Source organism: Phoca vitulina, unplaced genomic scaffold (assembly GCF_004348235.1).
Source record: "Phoca vitulina isolate PV1807 unplaced genomic scaffold, GSC_HSeal_1.0 scaffold52, whole genome shotgun sequence".
NCBI classification, from domain to species: Eukaryota; Metazoa; Chordata; class Mammalia; order Carnivora; family Phocidae; genus Phoca; species Phoca vitulina.
The window spans coordinates 11,614,626-11,635,301 of NW_022589755.1; the positions used below are offsets into that span (position 1 = coordinate 11,614,626).

Below are 20,676 nucleotides of genomic sequence, written 5' to 3' on the forward strand. Positions count from 1 at the left end.
GCTGCAAACCTGAATTTTGTTGGGTGCTAGGTTCCTGCTGGGATTCAGCTTCATGTTGGGCAAGGGGCTCCTGCTGAGTGAGGGGTCTTTGCTGTGGATCGGGCTCCTGCTGACTGTCGGGTCCCTGATGAGTCTTAGATGCTGGCTGGGCTGTGGCTGTCACTTTTGGCCCAGGCTCTGGCTGGGTGATATGTGTCTGGGATGGCTTAGGTTCCAAGTCAGGCCTCGATACTGACTTAGAACCTGGCTCCACTGTTGTTACTTTCCTCTCGGGAGATGTTGCTCTCCCAGGTTTCATCCTTCTGGGCCCCCAAGGCCTTTTTTGTCACAGATCCCTCATTGATTCCTCATAATGGCACCTCCCTTTGGATTCCATTCCTTCATCCTGGCATTCCTGGTCTTCCTTTTTAAGGCAGCTGCAAGTGGCACTGCTGACCTCCACTCCTGTGCCAAGCGATGCACTTCTGTGCCTCCTGCTGTGGGAGGAGGGATTAGGAACGGGAGGAGGCTGTGTGCCCAGCACTCTCCTACCAGAGGGGAGGGGCTTGCCCTCTTGTGTCATAAATAGGACCCCACCCCACTTACCACTCAGTTAAAGCGTTTTTTCTCTTAAGGCAAGCAACCTAATTTAGTCCTTTGTTTCATCTGGGATGACAGAAGTCAGATACTGGATGAGTGTTTTTTTTTTCCCCCTCCCCTTCTGACATTTCAGGAAAGGGTCAGAGGGGAGGCAGTCTTTATACTGTTGTAATAATCTTTTCCTCTTTATTCATTCTTTCAAATGGCTGCCAGTTTAATATCCTTATATTTTTGCTTTGATAATTTTATTTCCACGTTTAAAAAATGACACCCTCCCATTCTTACAGCTTGAAGCCCTTTTCAATGGCATTTGAGATCTTCCACACCATCTCTCTAGCCTTGAACTGTGGTTGTGAATATGTGTTTCCTTTTCTTTTTTTTTTTTTTTAAGATTTTATTTATTTATTTGACAGAGAGAGACACAGTGAGAGAGGAAACACAAGAAGGGGGAGTAGGAGAGGGAGAAGCAGGCTTCCCGCCTAGCAGAGAGCCCGATGCAGGGCTCGATCCCAGGACCCTGGAATCATGACCTGAGCCAAAGGCAGACGCTTAACGACTGAGCCACCCAGGTGCCCAAGAATATGTGTTTTCTGTACTAGACTGGAAACTCACAGAGTGCAACGACCGTTAATGATAATGATGATGATAAGAAGAATCATAAATATTGAAGGTATTTTATGTGTTGGGAGACTGTGCCAGGGTTTTTTTGTTTTTCTTTAATCTATATTGTCTTTAGTAAGATCATGTCGGATTCGTTGCTATACCTGCTTTCTTTGCCCCACTTAGCTCTTACCTCAAAAAGGTTTGTTAAATGGGTAAAAGAATAAAAAATTGGGCAGTGGAGAGGAAGAGTGAGGCTGGTGGCGGGGAGAAGTGTGTGTAGAATCTGGGTAGAATTTGCAGTAAACAGGCTAAAGTGGGGATTGAATGAGTTGCCAGACCCCATTTGAAAGAAATGATTTTGACTTATTACATTTAAAAATATTTATTGACTTCTGCTTGCTACTTGCCTGGTTATATTTAAGGTCATTTGGGACCAGTTAAGAAACCAGGGTTTCCAGGTTTCTTTCAGGTAATTAAGCTTAAGCCTGGGAAAGGGGAGAGGGGGGCACAGGAAAAGACTGACAAGAGAAGAGAGCACCAGAGGGAGCAATAATCTTGGGGAAAATGCTTTGTGAGAACACTGAAGAGGGGTCAGGGAGGGTGAGCTGGAAGTGAGAGAAGAACATCCTCTAGGGGTGCTGACTATCATCTTGACTGAGAATATTTCATTGGGAGAGGGAGCCCTCAGAGGTCCTATAATGGCAGAGCAAAGCTTGCTAGCTGACATTGTTTGAGAAATTCCTGGCAGGCTCTGGAGTGCTTGTTTGGCTTCCTGTGGTGCCTTTGGTGCCCTAGGGTGAAAATAAAGATTAATGTTAAAAACGTTTTAAAAATTTAATTTTTATGAAAGCTTTCAAGATGATGTAAAAGTGAGACTCGTCCAATGGAAAAAATAAAATTAAAAAAATTTTAAAAATTAAAATAAAGAAAATATATTCTTCACTCCTCATTCTTCAGAGCTGGATGCTTAACCAACCGAGCCACCCAGGTGCCCCCCAAAATAAAATACTTAAAAATAAATAAATAAATTTTTGATAGGTACTACCAAATTGTATTTTACTTCTACCAGCAGTGATAAGGATCTTGATTTATCTCATTCTTCATAATATCATCGTTTCAATCAGTTTAATTTGCCAATTTACTTTTTATATGACATTTAAAAATTTCCCAAGAGAGGAACCAAATTCTATTTGACATCTTCAGAGATCAATGACTGGGTCCCCAATAGCCCCATCTCCCTCCACTTTGATAAGCAATGGGCTTCTAAAATCTAAGAATTTGGTCGAACCTTTCTAGTATTAGGAAAATTGTATCCGCCTCCCTTGCTCGTCTTATTTCCTCAAGTTGACATTGAGTAGAAAGTGTTGAGAGGTGTGCTTATCTTGGTCTTCATTTCACTTCTCTTGTCTATTCTCAACCCCTGCTCCATCCCTAGTTGATTCCACAGAGTGCCTCTGGTTTAAGGAAGGTCATTCGTTTGAAACTTACTGGTTTTCTTCACACTGGCCTTGAATTGATCACAGGGACACTGCTTCTTTGGCATCTCAGGCACTGTCATGATTTTTCTTTTAGGGGCTCTCCGGAACCAGTCTGAAATAACAGGGTTGGTGCTTAGAGGGGAAGGTTAATATCTTTGAGAATAGGGAGTGGGGCAGGGCTTTACTTGCCATCTTCCTTGCCTTCCAGTTTCTTTTTCAGACTGCAGTGGAGGTGGGGAAAGGGGTCAACACAGAACAGTGGGGATACCCAGTTATATGAGCACCAGGATTTCTGAGTTGTTTTGTCTGACCTGTATTGGCAAGAATTTGGTGGCAGGTTTGGAGGTGGCATCAGGATATCATTAAGGAGACCAAAATATGAAGAAAAGATTGAGGCGGCTGCCTTTGGCTCCTTTAACTAGGCCAAGCATTTTGCCTCTCGGATCTCAGTCTTATTTATGGGTAAACAAAGGTCAAAAACAAGATCCAGGAATTTTTTGTAAGGCAGCCCTGGGTTATTGGGGAAAAGAGTAAAGGGGAAGGGGCAGCCAGAGATTCAGCCAGCTCCCCTGGACTTTGGAGGGGTCCTGCTCTTGCCGGAGACTCAGGAAGAAGACAAGCGTTGGTGCTGCATGTGGTGGGCTGGAGGAGAGGGCAGTGGGTGAAGTCAGCTCAGAAAACATCTGTACTGGTGTGTGGGAGGCAGGGGTGGGGCTCAGGAGAGAGTTGGTTGGTGATGGTGCAGTGCTATTGTTGATACTGACCTTTGCACTCACATTCTTGGCCGCCTTCGTGGAGCCACCTCTTAGGAGCCTGGCGATCGTCCCGATGGCCTCTGGCGACCCCTGGTGGAAGGAAACAGGTCATGGCCACGCACCGGAAAGGGAAGGGGCCAACAGAAATGGTACCTCAGCATTGTGCTACCTGCATCAATGGTTTTTCCTTTCTCTCTCTCTCTTTTTTAAAGATTTTATTTATTTATTTGAGAGAGAGAAAGAGCACAAGCAGGGGGAGTGGCAGAGGGAGAGGAGAGAGAGAAGCAGGCTCCCCACTGAGCAGGGAGCCTGATGCCGATGCCTGGCTTGATCTCAGGACCCCGAGACCAGGACGTGAGCCGAAGGCAGACACTTAACTGACTGAGCCACCCAGACATCCCTAACTTCCTTTTTTATTCGGGGATCTAGGGTACTTCAAGAGAGGAGTATTTTAAATGGATAAGGAATTGAGGTTTAAAATCTGGCTTAGAGAAGAGCTTAGCTGGAGGTAGGTGGAAAAAGAATGGCTTCTAGATGGAAGAAAGGACAAAAAGTGGGCATAAATCAAGACCTGACAGGGACACCTGGGTGGCTCAGTTGGTTGAGCATCTGACCCTTGGTTTTGGCTCAGGTCATGATCTCAGGGTCATGATCTCAGGGTCATGGGATTAAGCCCTGCATCGAGCCCCATGTCGGGCTCTGTGCTCCATGTGGAGTCTGCTTGGGTTTCTCTCTCTCTCTGCCTCTGCCCCTCCCACCCTTCTCCTGCTCTCACTCCCTTTCTCTCTCAAATATATAAATAAATTTTTAGGAAAAAAAAAAAAAGACCTGACAATACCCCCTAGCCCCAGCACACATTAAAATTCTCATGACTTAAGGAATGAGAACAAGGAGCAGATTATTCCATAAACTAGTCAGGATCTTCACCTGACCTTCAGGTTCCTGTATTTGAATCCGTAATCCCAGTTCAACTATAAGAGGATGGTATTTACCTTTGTGCCTCCGGAACAAATCCATTCCTCTTTTGGCCTCTAGTCAAGTCTGTCTTATTACCTGATGCTGTCTTATTCCCATTTTGTGATACCTAAAATATTTATATGACAATCAAGGATGATGGTTGATAGACTTGAGACTCTGGAGCTAGAAGTGGGCCCAGATGATGCTTCCTTTGTATAGTAGTTTCTGATATTTCCTGTAAAAATTAATTATGCCTTCACATGGTTCTCTATTGTATTTGAAGGCAGCTCTCTTAATGCACAGTTATATGTATAGTTTGTTGTTTGAAATCTATTGTGGACTGAATTGTGTCCCCCCCAAAAAATGATGAAGCCCTAATCCCCAGAATGATTGTATTTGAAGATAGGGCCTTTAAAGAGTTGACTGAGTTAAAATGAGTTTGAATTAAGATGAGGTCGTTATGGTGGGTCCTGATTCAGTCCGACTGGAGTCTTTATAAGAAGAGATTTGGGCAAAGGGATACCAAAGATGTGAGAAAATAAATTTCTGTTGTTTAAGCCCCCCATTCTGTGCTATTTTGTTAGGTCTGCCCTAGGAAACTAAAAATCTTTCTCCCACAGATGGCTCAATAGTCATTCAACTACATACAGCTGACACATGGTAGGCACTTGGTAAATGTTTGTTCAGTAAGCAAATGAACAGATTGTCTGGAGAGGGCCCTTAGAGATCATCTGGTTCAATCCAGGGCTCTTTCCCAGACTTGTGCCCTTTCTGCCACACAGATGGAAGGTGTTGCATCATTTTCCCAAGTGCTAGTTTCCAAATGTTCTCATGTGCTGTTTTGAGTGCTATTAAAATGATTCAAATAGGCACACATAGCCCCTGCCATCTAAACTTTTCTAATATTTTACTCTCAACTGACCTCTACTTGTAGTTCCAGAGGAAAGCCACAGAGTGCTAGAGCCAGAGGGAATCTTGGAGGTTATTTAGTTGAATCTCTTTATTTAGAAGTTTTTTCATTCTAAATGTAATATAGCTATATTAGAGAAATTTTGGAAAGTGCAAATAAGGAAATCTCTGCTCTTATCATCTGGTGGTATTTTGGTGTGTTTCCTGCATATGATTTTCTTTATACAATGATAACCATAGTATGTGAACAAGTTTCTTTTTGTTCACTTAATAAGCATGTTTCTATGTCATCTTCATAATGGATATTTTTATTAACTTTTTTTTTTTTTGAGAAAGAGAGAGAGTGTGAGCAGAGAGGGGCAGAGGGAGAGAGGGAATCTCAAGCCGGTTCCATGCCCAGGCAGAGTCCTACTCAGGGCTGGATCCCACGATCCTGAGATCATAACCTGAGCTGAAATCAAGAGATGGACACTCAACCAACTGAGCCACCCAGGCGCCCCCCCCCGCTTTTTAGAAAAGATTTTATTTATTTACTAGAGAGAGAGAGTGCATGAGTTGGGGGAAGGGGCAGAGGGAGAGGGAGAAGAAGACTCCCCGCTGAGCAGGGAGCCCAATGACAACTTGGGGCTTGATCCCAGGACCCTGGGATCATGATCTGAGCCAAAGGCAGACGCTTAACGACTGAACCACCCAGGCGCCCCAATAACAGACATTTTTAATAACTGCATAACATTCTCATTAAGCATATGAGCTCCTAATTATTTAACTGTTCACTCATTGCTGAATATTTAGATTGTTTTACTTTTGGATATTGATAAATTTATGTTTGTAACTGTTTTCCAAATGTTAGATTATTGTCTTGGGCAAGATTTCCCAAAGTGGAATTGCTGGGTCAAAAGTTAAGAATAGTTTTATGTTTCTTGATATTATTACTAAATGGCTTGTGAAAGGGTTGTACTAATTAACTAAATCACTCTCCCTTTTTTTTCAGATGAGGAAACTGAGGCACAGAGAGAGCAAATGAAACGCCCAAGTTCACAAAGGTAACGGTGACACATCTGAAGCTAAAACCCAGGTCCAAGTTTCTTAAGTCTGTTGTTCTTTCTGCAGCCTTTACAACCCTAATTCCATGGTGTAACTTAAAATGAAGCTGCACGTTCCTGTAATATTATGTTTCCCAAACCTCAGACATTTCTGGGCCACCTTTATGATGCTTTCTGTAGCTTGTACCACCTCTACTATTATTTACTTCTTACTTTTTCTTTAAACAGATTTAATTTACAAAACAGCCTCATCCTCTGCAATATTATCAATATTATCTGCAAAATTATCAGATTAGGGGTTTGATACATGCTTAGATTTTTTTCTAAGATGCATTGACATAAACATAACTATTGAAGTAAAAGCTAATTTATGTCCTACTGAAAATCAATTTTGGAGAATATTGATACAGTGGAATAAGCATGAACTTTACATCCAGGCAGGCGGACCTGGCATCAACTACTTGCTCTGTCAGTTAACCATGTTGTCTCAGCTTCTTTGATCTTTGGTTTTCTGGTTTGTAAAACGAGAATAGTAGTATCCACCTTGCAGAATTAGGAATAAATGAGCTACTGGGGGTGCCCAACGGCCAGTGCCCAAGTAGGTGTTCAGTACATGATGGTTATTATTGTGGTTATTATTGCGGATTTCTGTCACTCAGTCCCAAAGAGGGTGTCTATGCTGGTATGTTAGGTTTGTTGCTTTCTGCTGATCTGTATGTGTAAAGAAGCTACTCCCACTTGTTAGGACTCGTGGTAGATCTATCATTATTTTGACTTCCCTGTTCCACTACATATTAACTTTATGATTTCGGACAAGTTGCCTAACTTCTGTGTTTCATTTACCTAATTTGTAAAATGGGGCTAATAATAGTCTATTAGTGTGTGCACATGCATCTGTTTCCCAGCTTTGTCCACTAGAGGGCGTAGAAGCACTAGCACCTAGTAGCCATGGGCAATACCTTAGTGCCCATGGTTTGTGAATACCATTCTCCAATGAAAGGAACCAGAGCTCCTTGGAGAAATGGCAGATTCCAAGGCAGACCAGGGAAGTACAAGATGAGCCCGGAACATCTTGTGGTATCAGAAAGTCCGGAACTGCTAAAAAATGCTATGTCAAAAAGACAGAGAAGCCTACTTGCAGGAGCTCTCAATAGTCAATTCTGAGACAATATGAACAACATAATAAATAATGATAGTAATGGATTATAATCCATAAATATCCATGAGTCTTTACTCATATAAATAAATAATTCAATAAATAAATGGGAGAGAAGGAGAAGCTTTTTCTTATAGTAGAATCCCAATTAATAAATGTAGAAGGAATGATGGAAATAGAAAATCACCATTTGGCTAATACCATAGTAACATTTGTTGAAGGTGGGAATCATCAAAGGATTTTAAAAATTAGTGGGCAAAAGTATGATGAGAAGAAACAGGCTATTTGCATAGTCTTAAAGTATCTCTCCACAAGATACTTATTAATTACAGTGGGAAAAAGAGTAGCTTTACATTAGAGAAACCTGGCAGACACCACCTTAAGCAAGTGTTCAAAATGAATATCATCAGTGGGCGCCCGGGTGGCTCAGTTGGTTAAGCGACTGCCTTCGGCTCAGGTCATGATCCTGGAGTCCCAGGATCGAGTCCCGCATCAGGCTCCCTGCTCAGCAGGGAGTCTGCTTCTCCCTCTGACCCTCCCCCCTCTCATGTGCTCTCTCTCTCTCTCTCAAATAAATAAATAAAATCTTTAAAAAAAAAATATCATCAGTAGTTGGGAATGATCATTATCGTGGGCCATCTGATTTGATGCATGGAGAGGGCACACATGACTTCTGTGGTATTCTTGCTAAAAATGCATAATCTGAATTTAATCATGAAGAAACATCAGACAAACCCAAACTGAGGGGCTTTCTACAAAATAACTGAGCAGTACTCTTCAAAACTGTCAAAATCATGAAAGACAAGGAACGCTGAGAGACTGCTCTAGTTTGGGGAAAACCAAGGAGACATGACAACTTTATTCAGTGTAGTATCCTGGATTGGATTCTGGACCAAAAAAAGGACATTAATGGGGTGATTAGCAAACCTGAATATTAGTACATTCATTAATAGTATTATGTCAATGCTAATTTCCTGGTTTTGATAATGATATTATGGTTATGTAAGATGTTATTTGAAAAAAACTGGATGAAGGATATATGGGAACTCTGATTATTTTTATAGCATTTCTTAAGTCTGAAAAATGAAAAGTGAATTAAAAAATACATTGTGTTTCTGTGAGGTAATATGTGTGAAGAGCTTACAACATTGCCTGCCACATAGGATTGCTTAACACATTTCAGCTATTATTGTAGATTAATGTAGTTAATGATATTATAAGTAATTTATCTATTATTACAAGTGATTTGTTTCCTAACATTTTCATATATTCTTATCTATTCTCCCTCTCTGTGAAAAACACACTGTGCATGTATGTGGTTATTTTAAGAGATAAAGTAAGATCCGATTTTATTTTGAGAATGGGGGGGGGATGGGAAGGTGAGGGGTGTCGTTTCCTCTAGCCAGACAGGTCCTGCAAAGCTGTGTTGGGCTGGAAGACTGGGATGGAGCCGGATGTGGCTCTAATAGCGCCACCTGGCGGCAGAGCGAGCTTTCCCCAATTCATTGTCCTTGTGTTTTAGGAGCTACTTGAGATATTTTACTCCGTCTGTTTATTGAATCCTTGCTAGGTATACATTATAGATCATTTAATATTCACAACAATTCTATGTTCTAAATGGTATTTTACTCATTTTAAGATGGTAAAACGGGCTCCAAAAATGAAGCAGCTTGTCTAGGGTTGTAAAGTAAGGGTGGAACAGGATTTGAATCTAGGTTCCTTGGGCTCCAAGGCTGAGTTTACAGGTCTAAGTAAGTATAAACGTGTCGTCAGGTTTGAGAACTATTGCAGGAGTTCTCAGCTGGGGAGCAGTTTCCCCCTCCAGGGGACATTTGGCAACGTCTGGAGTTAACTTTATCTGTCTTAACTGGGGGCAGGGGTGGAATGGCTGCTTTTGGCATCTAGTTGGTAGAGGCCACACAGATGCTGCTGAACATCTTACAATGCACAGAATAGCACCCTACAGCAAAGACTTGCCCAGCCCAAAATGTTAATAGAGCTGCTATCAAACCCAGGTGTAGAGTCTTTTAAGGGCAACATTTTGAACTTAGAAACCTGAGCATTTATTCTTTCACTTAGCAAATATTTACTGAATACTATACTGGATAGTGTGAGGGATATGGAAACAATATACCAGATTGTGCCACCAAGGAGGTTACAGTCTAGAAGGGCAAGGGTGGAGGTAGGAAAGGCACACCTTCAATATAGGACAGAATATGACAAGTGCAAAGAGAGAGTCAGGTTTGGACTAAGCATGTTCACAGGACGGAGGGCTCATATCTGGTTGAGAGAGTTATCAGGGAGGCTGTGAGGAGGAGGTGGTTTCTGAGCTGAGTATATGAGTGAAGTTAAGCTAGTGGGGAAGCATGAGACCCATTCAGGGAACAACCAACAGTCTAGTTTAGGTGGAACACAGAGCATTTGTTAGTGAAATGAGGGGTGGATTGGAAAGGCAGGTTGTGGTTAGAGCTTTGAATCGAGGGTGAGGACTCTAGCCTTGGTGTCTGTCACCATGATGGAAAAGCCTTCCCCTCCAGACTGGCAGTCTAGGCCCTAGCACTATGGGGCCCAGCACCTCCCAGAGATCTCTCTCTACAAGGGAAGGGAACTGTAAAATTGGGGTGGAGTAAGGTGAACTTCTGATTTTAAGGATCAAATTGATGTTAAATATGTAAAAAAGCTATTTTACCTCAAAGTAGGCCTTGAGGAGTTGGTTCTCTCGAGTAGAAACATACATGGGATGAGCTCTCTTCTGCATGGTTGTTCTGCTAATGGTGAGGCCACCTGAGATGTAGTAAAAGCTGGAGCTGATTTGGAGCCTTTAACCTAAGGCCTGCTTCCCAAAAGGTGAGCTTAGTATGGCTAAAGCTTCCAATATGGATACTATCTGGTGATATGATTTTTCTAGTTTATTACTTTACCATTAAATAGCATTAAAAATTATTGGTTGCATTCTGGTGCACTATAAAGAATATAAGCAAGGACTTCTCATCCTCCATGAATGTACAGTTGCCTTTAACACCTTTACACTGCCGTCACCAAGACTGGCTCTTCTGGAAAGGGATTAGGGGCAGAAGGTAAGGGAGCAGATTTTTTTTTTAATTTAAAAATTTTATTTAAAGATCTTATTTATTTATTGGACAGAGAGAGTGAGCACAAGCAGGGGGAGCAGCAGGCAGGGAGAGAAGGAGAAGCTGACTCCCCACTGAGCAGGGCTTGATCCCAGGACCCTGAGATCATGACCTGAGCCGCAGGCAGACGCTCAACCGACTGAACCAACCAGGCGTCCCAAGGGAGCAGATTTTTATTGAGCCAGTGCATATCTGTATTTCGTTAGCTACGGTTTCAGATATTTCGATACCCACTATCTCATTTTGCTCTCGCAACACTCTGGATGTAAGTATAGTCTTCTCCTTTTTGTAAATGAGGAACCAGGCATTGACAGAAGCTAACGTGTCCCAAATCCTTGTAGCTGGAAGGGGCTACATTTCAATGCATGGTTGTTGGGTTTTTTTGCCACATTTTCTTCTCTGTTTTACCACATCTTCTCCCCCCTGTTTCCCCTTTATAGAAAATTAATCTTATTACCTGGATTTGGGCTGCTAGAGACCACAGGCATCAGCATTAGTGGCAGCAACAGAAGGAGGAAAGAGATTAGAATTTTCATTGCGACTGTTGGTGCTGCTGTTGAGTCACTTGAGGAGAGTGTGGAGGGTTCCAGTTGGAGGCTCCCGACGTCTTCCTGGGGATGGTGGTCTGGGCTTTAATCCCTGGCCAGTGTTCCCATTAGAGGGCGAGAACAGCTAAGTGACGCTGACCTTGTTAGGTAACAGGTTTACAGGAATCTGGGAGGCAAAACTGGCCAAACAAAAAAATGAAGCATTCTTAAGAACACAAGAAGGTGACTGACAACTTGGCAGCAATACTGGTTCCCTCCCCTCCTCTTCCCCCACTCCCTACCCCCCAGGGTGCTAGGATTTCTTCCCCAAATCTTTTTGCTCTTTGAATTTCCTTATACCTTTTGGTGATGCTTTCTAGCTTAATATCAGGCAGGAAAGCGAGTACTAAGGGTCAGCAGAAGAGAGGATGACATGGTCTGTTTCCCCTCTGTCCTCCAGGCCCCTGGAGCAACAGGAGTGTTGCTTGAGAAGTTGCTCCGTCCTCACTCTGTTTACAATTTCCTCCCAATTCTGTGGCCACATAAGTAAGGTGGAAAGCAGAGAGGACTGAAGATGAGAGGCTATTTCTCTCTTGCTCAGAACATTGCCCCTGAAGCAGTGGGTCATACTGGGCTTCCTTGTTTTTCATCAGGAAGGTGGCTGTGGCTTAGTTGCTCTAGACTAAAGGAGAAGGAACTGGGTTGGTGGAAGACCCCCAGGCCTTCAAGGCCAAGAAGGTTTGAGAAACAGGAACCATAGGAGGGAAGGAGCCCTTAAAGGGTGTTTGCCTGTGCTGTTGGGATTGTTGGCTCCAGACTTTGGAATCAGCCCAAGGCAAAGGAAGAAGGTAATACTACTTAGAGTAACCATTAAGGTAAAAACATCAGTACTTACTAAACTTGACTCATTTCAGAGACTTTGGGAAATGTGCTCAAAGAAAGAGGAGAGACGGGCTTGAATGCTGAGTGATATTTGCTGGGGCTGAGGGAAAGGTTAACAAGGAAGTCCTTCCTGGCAGCCTCCAGGCAGGAGTGAGAACAGATGGCGTGATTGTTTGACTTAGGAGGGGAGAGGCAAGGCATGAGTCAAACCCTTTTTGATTTCTGTATGATCATTCTTACCCTCTCAATTTTCTTTTCTTTTCTTTTTTTTTTAAGATTTTATTTATTTATTTGACAAAGAGAGAGAGACAGCGAGAGAGGGAGCACAAGCAGGGGGAGTGGGAGAGGAAGAAGCAGGCTTCCCGCGGAGCAGGGAGCCCGATGCGGGGCTCAATCCCAGGACCCTGGTATCATGACCTGAGCCGAAGGTAGACGCTTAATGACTGAGCCACCTAGGTGCCCCACCCTCTCAATTTTCAAATTATTGTTGCTTATCAACATGTTGGAGAGTTGATTGTAGACTTTGCTACTACAAAGTTTATAAAGCACCTTCATGAGGCAGGCACAACGGGGATTTGCCTCCAGTTGAAGGCATGGGCTTGGTCTGAGCTTGGTCTGATATAAACCATGGATGTGGTTTCTCTGGAAAATTCTAACAATGGTCTCTGTTCTCAGAAGGCTCAAGTCTAACCAGCGAGATGACATATATTCATAAAACCTAGAGATGGAAGTGGAACCAAATTCCAGAAGTGGCAGGAGTTCACTGTGGGCTCAGAGTCACTTGGGAGGACTCTCATTAGGTGGAGCTTGGGCGGGGTCTTGCTGGTAGGGTAGGATTTGGATTGGTGGAGGCCACAGAGGAGGGCAGTGCAGAGGAGCATGGAGCTAATTGGATGGGGATCTTTGAGGGTAGTGGAGGGGGTGTTACTGTTCATTTTTGTGTAGGGCCTGGCACTTTGGGAGTACTCTATCAGTGTTTGTTGAATTAAGTGATAATCTCGTAACACTTTAACTAGGCCTGGTATGTTAGGAAGCATGTGAAAAGTGCAGTCCATTATCAGAAAGAAAATTTCACTGATGAATGGTCATGTACCACAAGGGACCTGGTGGGAGTGCTTTCCTTTGCCCACTGAGTTATCCGTCAGTCTGCTCCCAGGCTGCTGCAGTGTCAGTGAGCTCCTCAGCCCTTCCTCCTGGTCCCCTCAGTCCTGGCTCCCTGTCAGTTCCCTCTGTCTGGTTTTCCCCTCCAAGGACTTGGGGTGGGGTTTGGGTCCTGGGTACCATGGGAGGGGGCTTTGGGTCCCTCAGGTTCATTGATATAAAACACCCCCAGGACAAACAGACTTTTTTCTTGTTAATATTGACAACTACTTAGAGCCCATCTTGAGAACATTATTTGTTTCAACCCAGCCTCTGCCTTACGAAGCTTCCCCTTCAGGAAGGAGGTAAGGGAAAGTGGGGAGAAAATACCATTCTGCCCCTATTTGGTTTCCTGACTCCACAGTGTACTTAGTAGACATTCAGAAATGTTTGTTGATTGATTCCATGATTCATGCTGCCCTAATAATCATTTATTCATACATATATTCAGTAGACATTTGAGCACCTAATGTGTCCCTGGCGTTTGCTAGATGGTGGCTACTGAGAAGAAGGTGTGAAGCTGTCTCTGAGGGGTTCTCACTAGACATAGAGACCCACTGAGGGCTAACCTAACTGCTCCATTTCACAGAACGGAAATTTAAGTTATATGATTTGTGCAACATCATACAGTTCCATTAACCTCAAAGCCACAGGCCAAAAAAAAAAAAAAGAAAGAAAAGCCACAGGACTAACACTCAATTTTTCTGACCTGCTAGAATTTCTGTTCATGTGGCAGCTGTAACAGGAGAGAGTGGACATTCAGAATGAGCCCCAAAATGCCTTGGATTAACCAGAAGGAAATGTCTGACCCAAGTATGACCGTCTGGGACATTTGCATTATTACTATTTTTTTTTTTCACTTTGAGCTTGAAATGAGGAAAACTGAGCCCAGAAAACAAGAGTGGAAGATTTTCACAGGGGGTTGCTGGGATGGTCCTCAAAAGTGTGTCTACCTCTGTTGAGGTATTTCCCGCTGAACTGTGATGGTCTGCCTTTGAATTAGGTTCCCTCCGTAGCCCAGAGCTCAGTGAGGGCAGAGACCAGGTCTGGTTCATCTTTGTGTCTCCAGCGCATAGTACACAGCAGGCTCTAATAAATATTTCTTAAAAAAATAAAACTGAATATGGGGCTCCTGGGTGGCTCAGTCAGTTTAACGTCCAACTCTTGATTTTGGCTCAGGTCATAATCTCAGGATTGTGAGCTCTAGCTCTGTGCTCAGCAGGGAGTCTATTTGAGAGTCTCGCCCTCTGCCCCTTCCCCCCACTCCCTCTCTCTCAAAATAAATCTTTTAAAAAGCTGAATAGAAAGTATACGCCAACAGAAGTGTGGGGTGACTGAGCCGCTGTACAAGTAGGAAAAACCAGTGTCGTCGCCTCAGCTGATGTGGCTTTCTAATACAGGTCTAGCGCCCAGAATGGGGAGACGGGTGGTCCTGTGGCTCTGCTGCGCTGGTCAGAACACTCCTAGAATACTGAGTTTCCGCTGTGCTGGACACACTTCACTGGCCCATTGGAAAGGGACAGAAGAGTGTAGGGACTTCAGGATTGTCATTTGGGAAAGGTCTGTTTTGTGAAAATGTGTTAGATGCATTTCAGGGCCAACAGAGTAGGACTCGGACTGGTGAGTGTGCAGCAGACACGTTCAGCTCAGGATGAGAAAGAGCTGTCACAGCAAAGTAAATTTCCTTGGAAAATTACAAGTTTACTGACGGAGTTCAGGCAGGGGCTGGATATCTGAAAACATGTCACAGTGATTTTTTTGTTGTTTTTGAAGGTTACAAGGGCAGAGTTTGGCTTGGAACCCAGCTTCCCCACTAATACCACATTTTATTATAAAAACTGCCCTTTGAATGGTGACATGACTGTATGGTGCAGGCTGAAGTCCGTCTGACAGCTACTTCCGGTCATTGTGGGTGGTTGTGATTCTCATGTCTAATCTGTGACTTGGACTTCACCCACTCTGTTGATCCCCACCCCCTTCAAGGGCAAGAACAGTGAGGTTACGTGCATTTACGGTCATGGCCACCAGATGGCAGCGCTGCCCACTGGTATTTCCTAAGAACACAACTGAGGTGTGGGCAAGTATGTATGTGTGTGGGAGGGGGGGCGCGGTGTTAGGATGAAGGAAAAATGAATGAAAAAATGAATTAGACACAAATGAAGTGAATAGGTAATTTTCTTCCCTGTCAAGTGACAGAGTTGAGGTGAGTCTGAAACCATTGCATTTTAGAACTGGAACCCCCCCTTTTTTTTAAATAAAGATTTTATTTACTTCAGAGAGAGAGAGAGCATCTGCACGCATGAGTGGGGGGAGGAGCAGAGGGAGAGGGAGAAGCAGACTCCTTGCTGAGGGCAAGTCTCCAGGTGGGGCTCAATCCCAGGATCCTGAGATCATGACCTGAGCCAAAGTCAGACGCTTAATCGACTGAGCCACGCAGGAGCCCCCGGAGCATAATTTAGAGAAGTCTCTTAAACTTTAATGTGTTTACAGATCACCTTGTTTAAATACAGGACTGATTCCTCTGGTGGCGCCCGAGATGCTGCATTTCTAATAAGCTTCTGGACGATGCTGCTGCTGGTTGATGGGCCACAATTTGCGTAGCAAAGCTTTTAGAGGTCGTTTAGGGATTAGGTCTCACTTTACCTGATTTATGGGTGAAGAGAAACTGAAGTGCAGAGAGAGTATGTAACTAGCCTAACAAAGTCATGACTTTAGTGCGTAATTTTTTGCATTTTTTTAAAAGATTTTATTTATTTGACACAGAGAAAGAGACAGCGAGAGAGGGAACACAAGGAGGGGAGTGGGAGAGGGAGAAGCAGGGAGCCTGATGCGGGGCTTGATCCCAGGACCCCGGGATCATGACCTGAGCCGAAGGCAGAGGCTTAATGACTGAGCCACCCAGGTGCCCCACTTTTTACATTTAAACCCAAGCTTCTGACCCTTAGTCCAGTTCTCACTCCACTGTATTGTGTGGCCCCCTTTATGGTTGTTAGTGGCATCTTTTTGGAATAGGAACCCGGAGCCCTGATTTTCACCACTGTCCCCTTTGGTCTTTGCTCAGGATGTCGCTTTGGTCACTCTCTTACTCAAAATCTTCGAAGGCTCTTGTGTAAATACAAGATCAAGTTCAGATGTCTCTGTCTAGTTTTCGTGGCTGTACAACATACGGTCCCACTTTGGCAAGCTTACCTAAATTCCCTGTTTCTTAATCTTATTTTTCCGCCATAGTTCTCCCTGCTCCTTCCTATTCCCTACATACCATGTTCAGTCTTCTCTCAATGGCGGTGCTATTAGACACACCTGCTTGTTAATCCCAGATCCACCACCGACCTTGGCAAGTTACTTTACCTTTCTGAGGAAATAACGCCAAGCGGTGGTTGGGAGGAATAAAGAAAATAACATGCAAACCCCCTCTCACTCCTGAAATCCCCCTCCAAATTAGCATCTCCGGTGGTGCCTGACACCTGCTTCCCAGTGCTTGTGTTTCTCATCATCTCTGTTTCCCTAAGACTTAACCATTCAAAGGCCTAACCTGAACCCTGCCTCTTTTGTGAAACCTTTCCCAGCCATTCCTGACCTAGTTGACCCCACCCTTCTATAAATTATTTCACCTGAGTATTAGCATTGAATTATGTGCCAGCCTCTCAGTGAGATCCCAGAGAGAGGCTTGAGGGATACTTGGATTTATAATAGTTGAGGGATAATTGAGTTGCATCTTTTCATAGCGCTCACGGAGTATGTCACAGCTACCTTCTCTTCATTGCTTACTGCCTAGCAGCAGCTCCCTGCACCAGCAGCACCAGCTCCTGGTGGTTTGTGAATACTTTAGGGATAGTTCTCCTCAGGGTCCTTCCTGCCTCTGGATTTGGGTTAAACTGGTGTTCCTCTTTGCATGTTATCGATGGCCCCTCCAGGGGTGATGAAATCTCTTTATGGAAACCTCAAGATAATAGTGGTAAGGAAGTTGAGCACAGTATCATTGCTTCAACAACCTGGTGACAGGAGATTGTGTACACTTTCCTATTTCATGAAATTTACAAAAGGGTCTTTACTTCAGAAGAGATTAAGGAGAAAGACCAAGTGGGGAGGGCAAGGTTGTTTAAGGGAGGTCGTGTAGCTCTGACTTAGATTCTGTGAACAGTCCATTCAACTGTACCTGGAAGTGCCCATCTTTGCACATATTCGTATATTTGTATCACGTGATGTATAACTCCCTCCCTCAGTGCAATTAGGAGCTCACTTCAGGCTCATGACAGTACAATTATATGGTGTGTGCCTTCTCTGCAGCAAAGGTTTCCCTGAAGTCTGGAGAGAAAATAGACCAGCAGGACTGGACACTTTACTTAGCATCCTGCCTTCTTTTTTTATTGGACAGCAGTCTACTCACCCATCACTTTCTCAATCAGGGGATTTTTGGTCTTTGCTTTCCCCTACCATGGGTCCATGCCAAAGTCCAAGTATATTTATCTTGTGCCTGGAATTGGCTGTTATTTTTAAAAGAGAGGCTGAGGAATGGCTTCCTTATTGATTTCCAGGATTCTAATCTTCATTGTCTAAGCTGGTGGTTTCCAGCCCTGGATGCTGGTTAGAATTACCTGCAGGGCATTTAAAACCTACCAATGCCTGTGCCTTATCCCCAGAGAGTCTGACTTAATTGGTCTATGGTGTGGCCCCAGCATTTATAGTTTTTAAAAGCTTCCAAGTAACATAGTCATTTTACAGAGAAACCTTAGGCAAGTGTTCGAAGTTAACATCACCAGTAATGGGAGATATCAGTATCACCGGCCTGATACGATGGACTGAGAAGGCACAGCATCACGTCTGTGGTATTCTTGCCAAAAGTGCATAGCCTAAGTTTAATCATGAGGATATATTAGATAAGCCCAAACTGAGGGTCATTTCACAGAATAATTGGCCAATATTCTTAAAAAGTTAAGTTAATGCAGGTAAAGGAATTTCTCAGAAACTGGCCCAAATTAAAGGAGACTAAGGAGATAAAACCGCCAAATACAGTGTTTGATCCTAGATTGGTTCCTAGGCCAGAAAAAGGACCTTAGTGGAAAGGTTGATGGAATTTGAACAAGATATGTAGATTAGTTCATTGTATTATCAATGATAATTTATTGATTTTGGTCATTGTACTGTGCTTATCTACAACATTAATATTTGGGGAAGTTGAGTGAAGGGTATATGGGAACTTGGACTATTTTTGGAACATTTTTGAAGGTCTGAAAGTATGTCAAAATGAAAAGTTAAAGAAAAAAAGCTTCCAGGGAATTAATGAATTGCCAGAGTTGAGAACCACTTCCCTAGGTCATCTTGCCTAATACTGTCAGAGTTATCTTCCTGACAATGCTATTTTGTCATGTTTCTGACTTTCTTAAAGTTTCCCAGTTACTCCTATCATCTGTAGGATAAGTTCGGATAACTTAGGCTGCCATTCAGGGCCCCTGTAACATGCCCCGATCTGCTGCCTTGCTCAGCCTGTAGTTTTCTTTCTTTCTTTTCAAGATTTATTTATCCATTTTAGAGAGAGAGAGAGCGCACGGCGGGGAGTGACAGAGGGAGAGGGAAACCCAAACAGACACCATGCTGAGCTCAGAGCCTGACACAGGGCTTGATCTCATGATCCTGAGATCATGACCTGAGCTGAAAACAAGAGTCGGACGCTTAACCGACTGAGCCACCTAGGCACCCCAACAGTTTACTTTCTTGTGTCTGAATTTATTCTAATTCTTCTTTTTTAATTAATTTATTTTTTTATTCTAATTCTTTCTCTTATTTCTATAATGCCCTTGCCTTCCTGCTCAGTCTCCTGAATTATTGTTTAGCCTAAAGCCCATCTCAGACCCTGTCTCTTCACCGAAGCCCTTTGTATCTCTGTTGGAAGCAGTCATCTTTCCTTTCTTTGAATTCTAGTAGGTAGGATGGTGTGGAGTGAAAACATGAGCTTTAGATTAAGAAATATGTGAGTCTGATGGGTGCCTGGGTGGCTCGGTCAGTTGGGCGTCTGCCTTCGGCTCAGGTCATGATCCCGGGATCCTGGGATCAAGTCCGGCATTGAGCTCCTTGCTCAGTGGACAGCCTGCTTCTCCCTCCACCTACCCCCCTGCTCGTGCGCTCTCTCTCTTTCTCCCTCTGTCTCTCTCTCAAATGAATAAATAAAATCGTAAAAAAAAAAAAAAGAAATATGTGAGTCTGAGTCCTAGTTCCATTTTTAACAGTTCTTAGAGAGGAGACAAGTGACTTCTTGAAGTTTCGGTTTCTCACTTGCAAAATAGGGGTAATAGCATTTACTTCAAAGGGCAATTCTGAGCATTAGATGAAGTCTAAACATAAAGGTCCCTAGCACCTAGGAGGTTCCTTCCTCCCTTGGTTTGTAGCTCAGCAGTCTTCAAAGGAATTGTGGGTGCAAAGGCCCTCGTCAAAATTTTCTGCCGGTCTTTAAAAACATACTAGTACTGAGATGATAGATACTCCTGAGCTGAATTGAGTGCTTGGGGCTTTAAGGAATTCAACTGACATTCTTTTTTCCTGGAACCCAACTCAGTGAATAAGTGACCTATGGATAGAAGAATGTAACCCAGCAGAGGGAGAAGGGAGGGACAATGGGTTTCTAAATGGGAGAGCGCTGTGTTACCTCCCACACCAACGCCCCTTTGCTCTCGGTCAGACAGCATTGAGGAAGTACAACTCCTTACTAAACTTCTTAAGCCATGAGTCCTGCCAAGCAGCCCTCACTAATCCATTCCGTGCCCAAGTGCACATGTACAGAGGTGAGTCAGGTCCCCTGTGCAGTGAACGCTTTGCTCCCTTTTCTGCCCTCTCAGTGCTGGGTGCTCTGGTTTGGCTGCAGTCCCAGGTCTTTAGTATTGGTCTGAGAAGACAGGCCCAGGAGGGGCAGACTGAGAAGGAAGTCAGGTGCCAACAGGCATGGAAAGAGATAGGTGAGGCTGCCATTGTACAAAGGTCACAAACTCTGGCTGTGTTTTATGACTGTTTCTGCATTTGGAATCTCCTCTCCTTTATGACCATTCCAAGAACTCTCTCAACCTCCTGCTTCTCATTACATCTTCTTTCCCTAGTGCACCTCTTTTGTGGCCAGAGAATGGCTATGCAAATAGTTGACAGTTCAGTAAGAATGACTTTTCATGGGGACCAGGAACCTCACCCCATTTCTTCCCAAAAGAGATTGAGGTTCATAAAAGCAAGCTTTTATGAGGGATGTGCAATTGTGAGTGTGGTGTGAGGGAACAGGTGCATCTGTGAAAGGCAAGACAGGAAACAAAATGCTGACCGTTGAATCCTGCAAATGGAGTTGGGGAGCAAAAATCATTCTGGAAGGTAGATTTCATCCAGGAGACCTCTGAAATCTTAGGCTGCTCTCTTCCCAGATTAAATTATTAATATTTATTTGGGTGGGAGAGGAGGTTAAATTATGAGTTGTGGGATGTTGGGTAACTTACTTAACGTCTCTGTCTCAGTTTTTTTCATCTGTTAAAACAGGGGTGATGAC

At 43.6% G+C, this 20,676-nt stretch overlaps 1 protein-coding gene across 1 annotated transcript; it reads right to left on the reverse strand.

The window, feature by feature from the left end:
- Window positions 1-1,875: 1,875 nt before the first annotated feature.
- CXCL17 (C-X-C motif chemokine ligand 17) lies at window positions 1,876-11,174 on the reverse strand. The gene is made up of 4 exons (XM_032388455.1): window positions 11,069-11,174; window positions 3,425-3,505; window positions 2,671-2,772; window positions 1,876-1,973 (listed from the first exon to the last, which is right to left on the reverse strand). The coding sequence occupies exons 1-4, from the start codon at window positions 11,145-11,147 to the stop codon at window positions 1,876-1,878; spliced, it is 360 nt and encodes a 119-aa protein (XP_032244346.1). The 5' UTR covers window positions 11,148-11,174.
- Window positions 11,175-20,676: the final 9,502 nt, after the last annotated feature.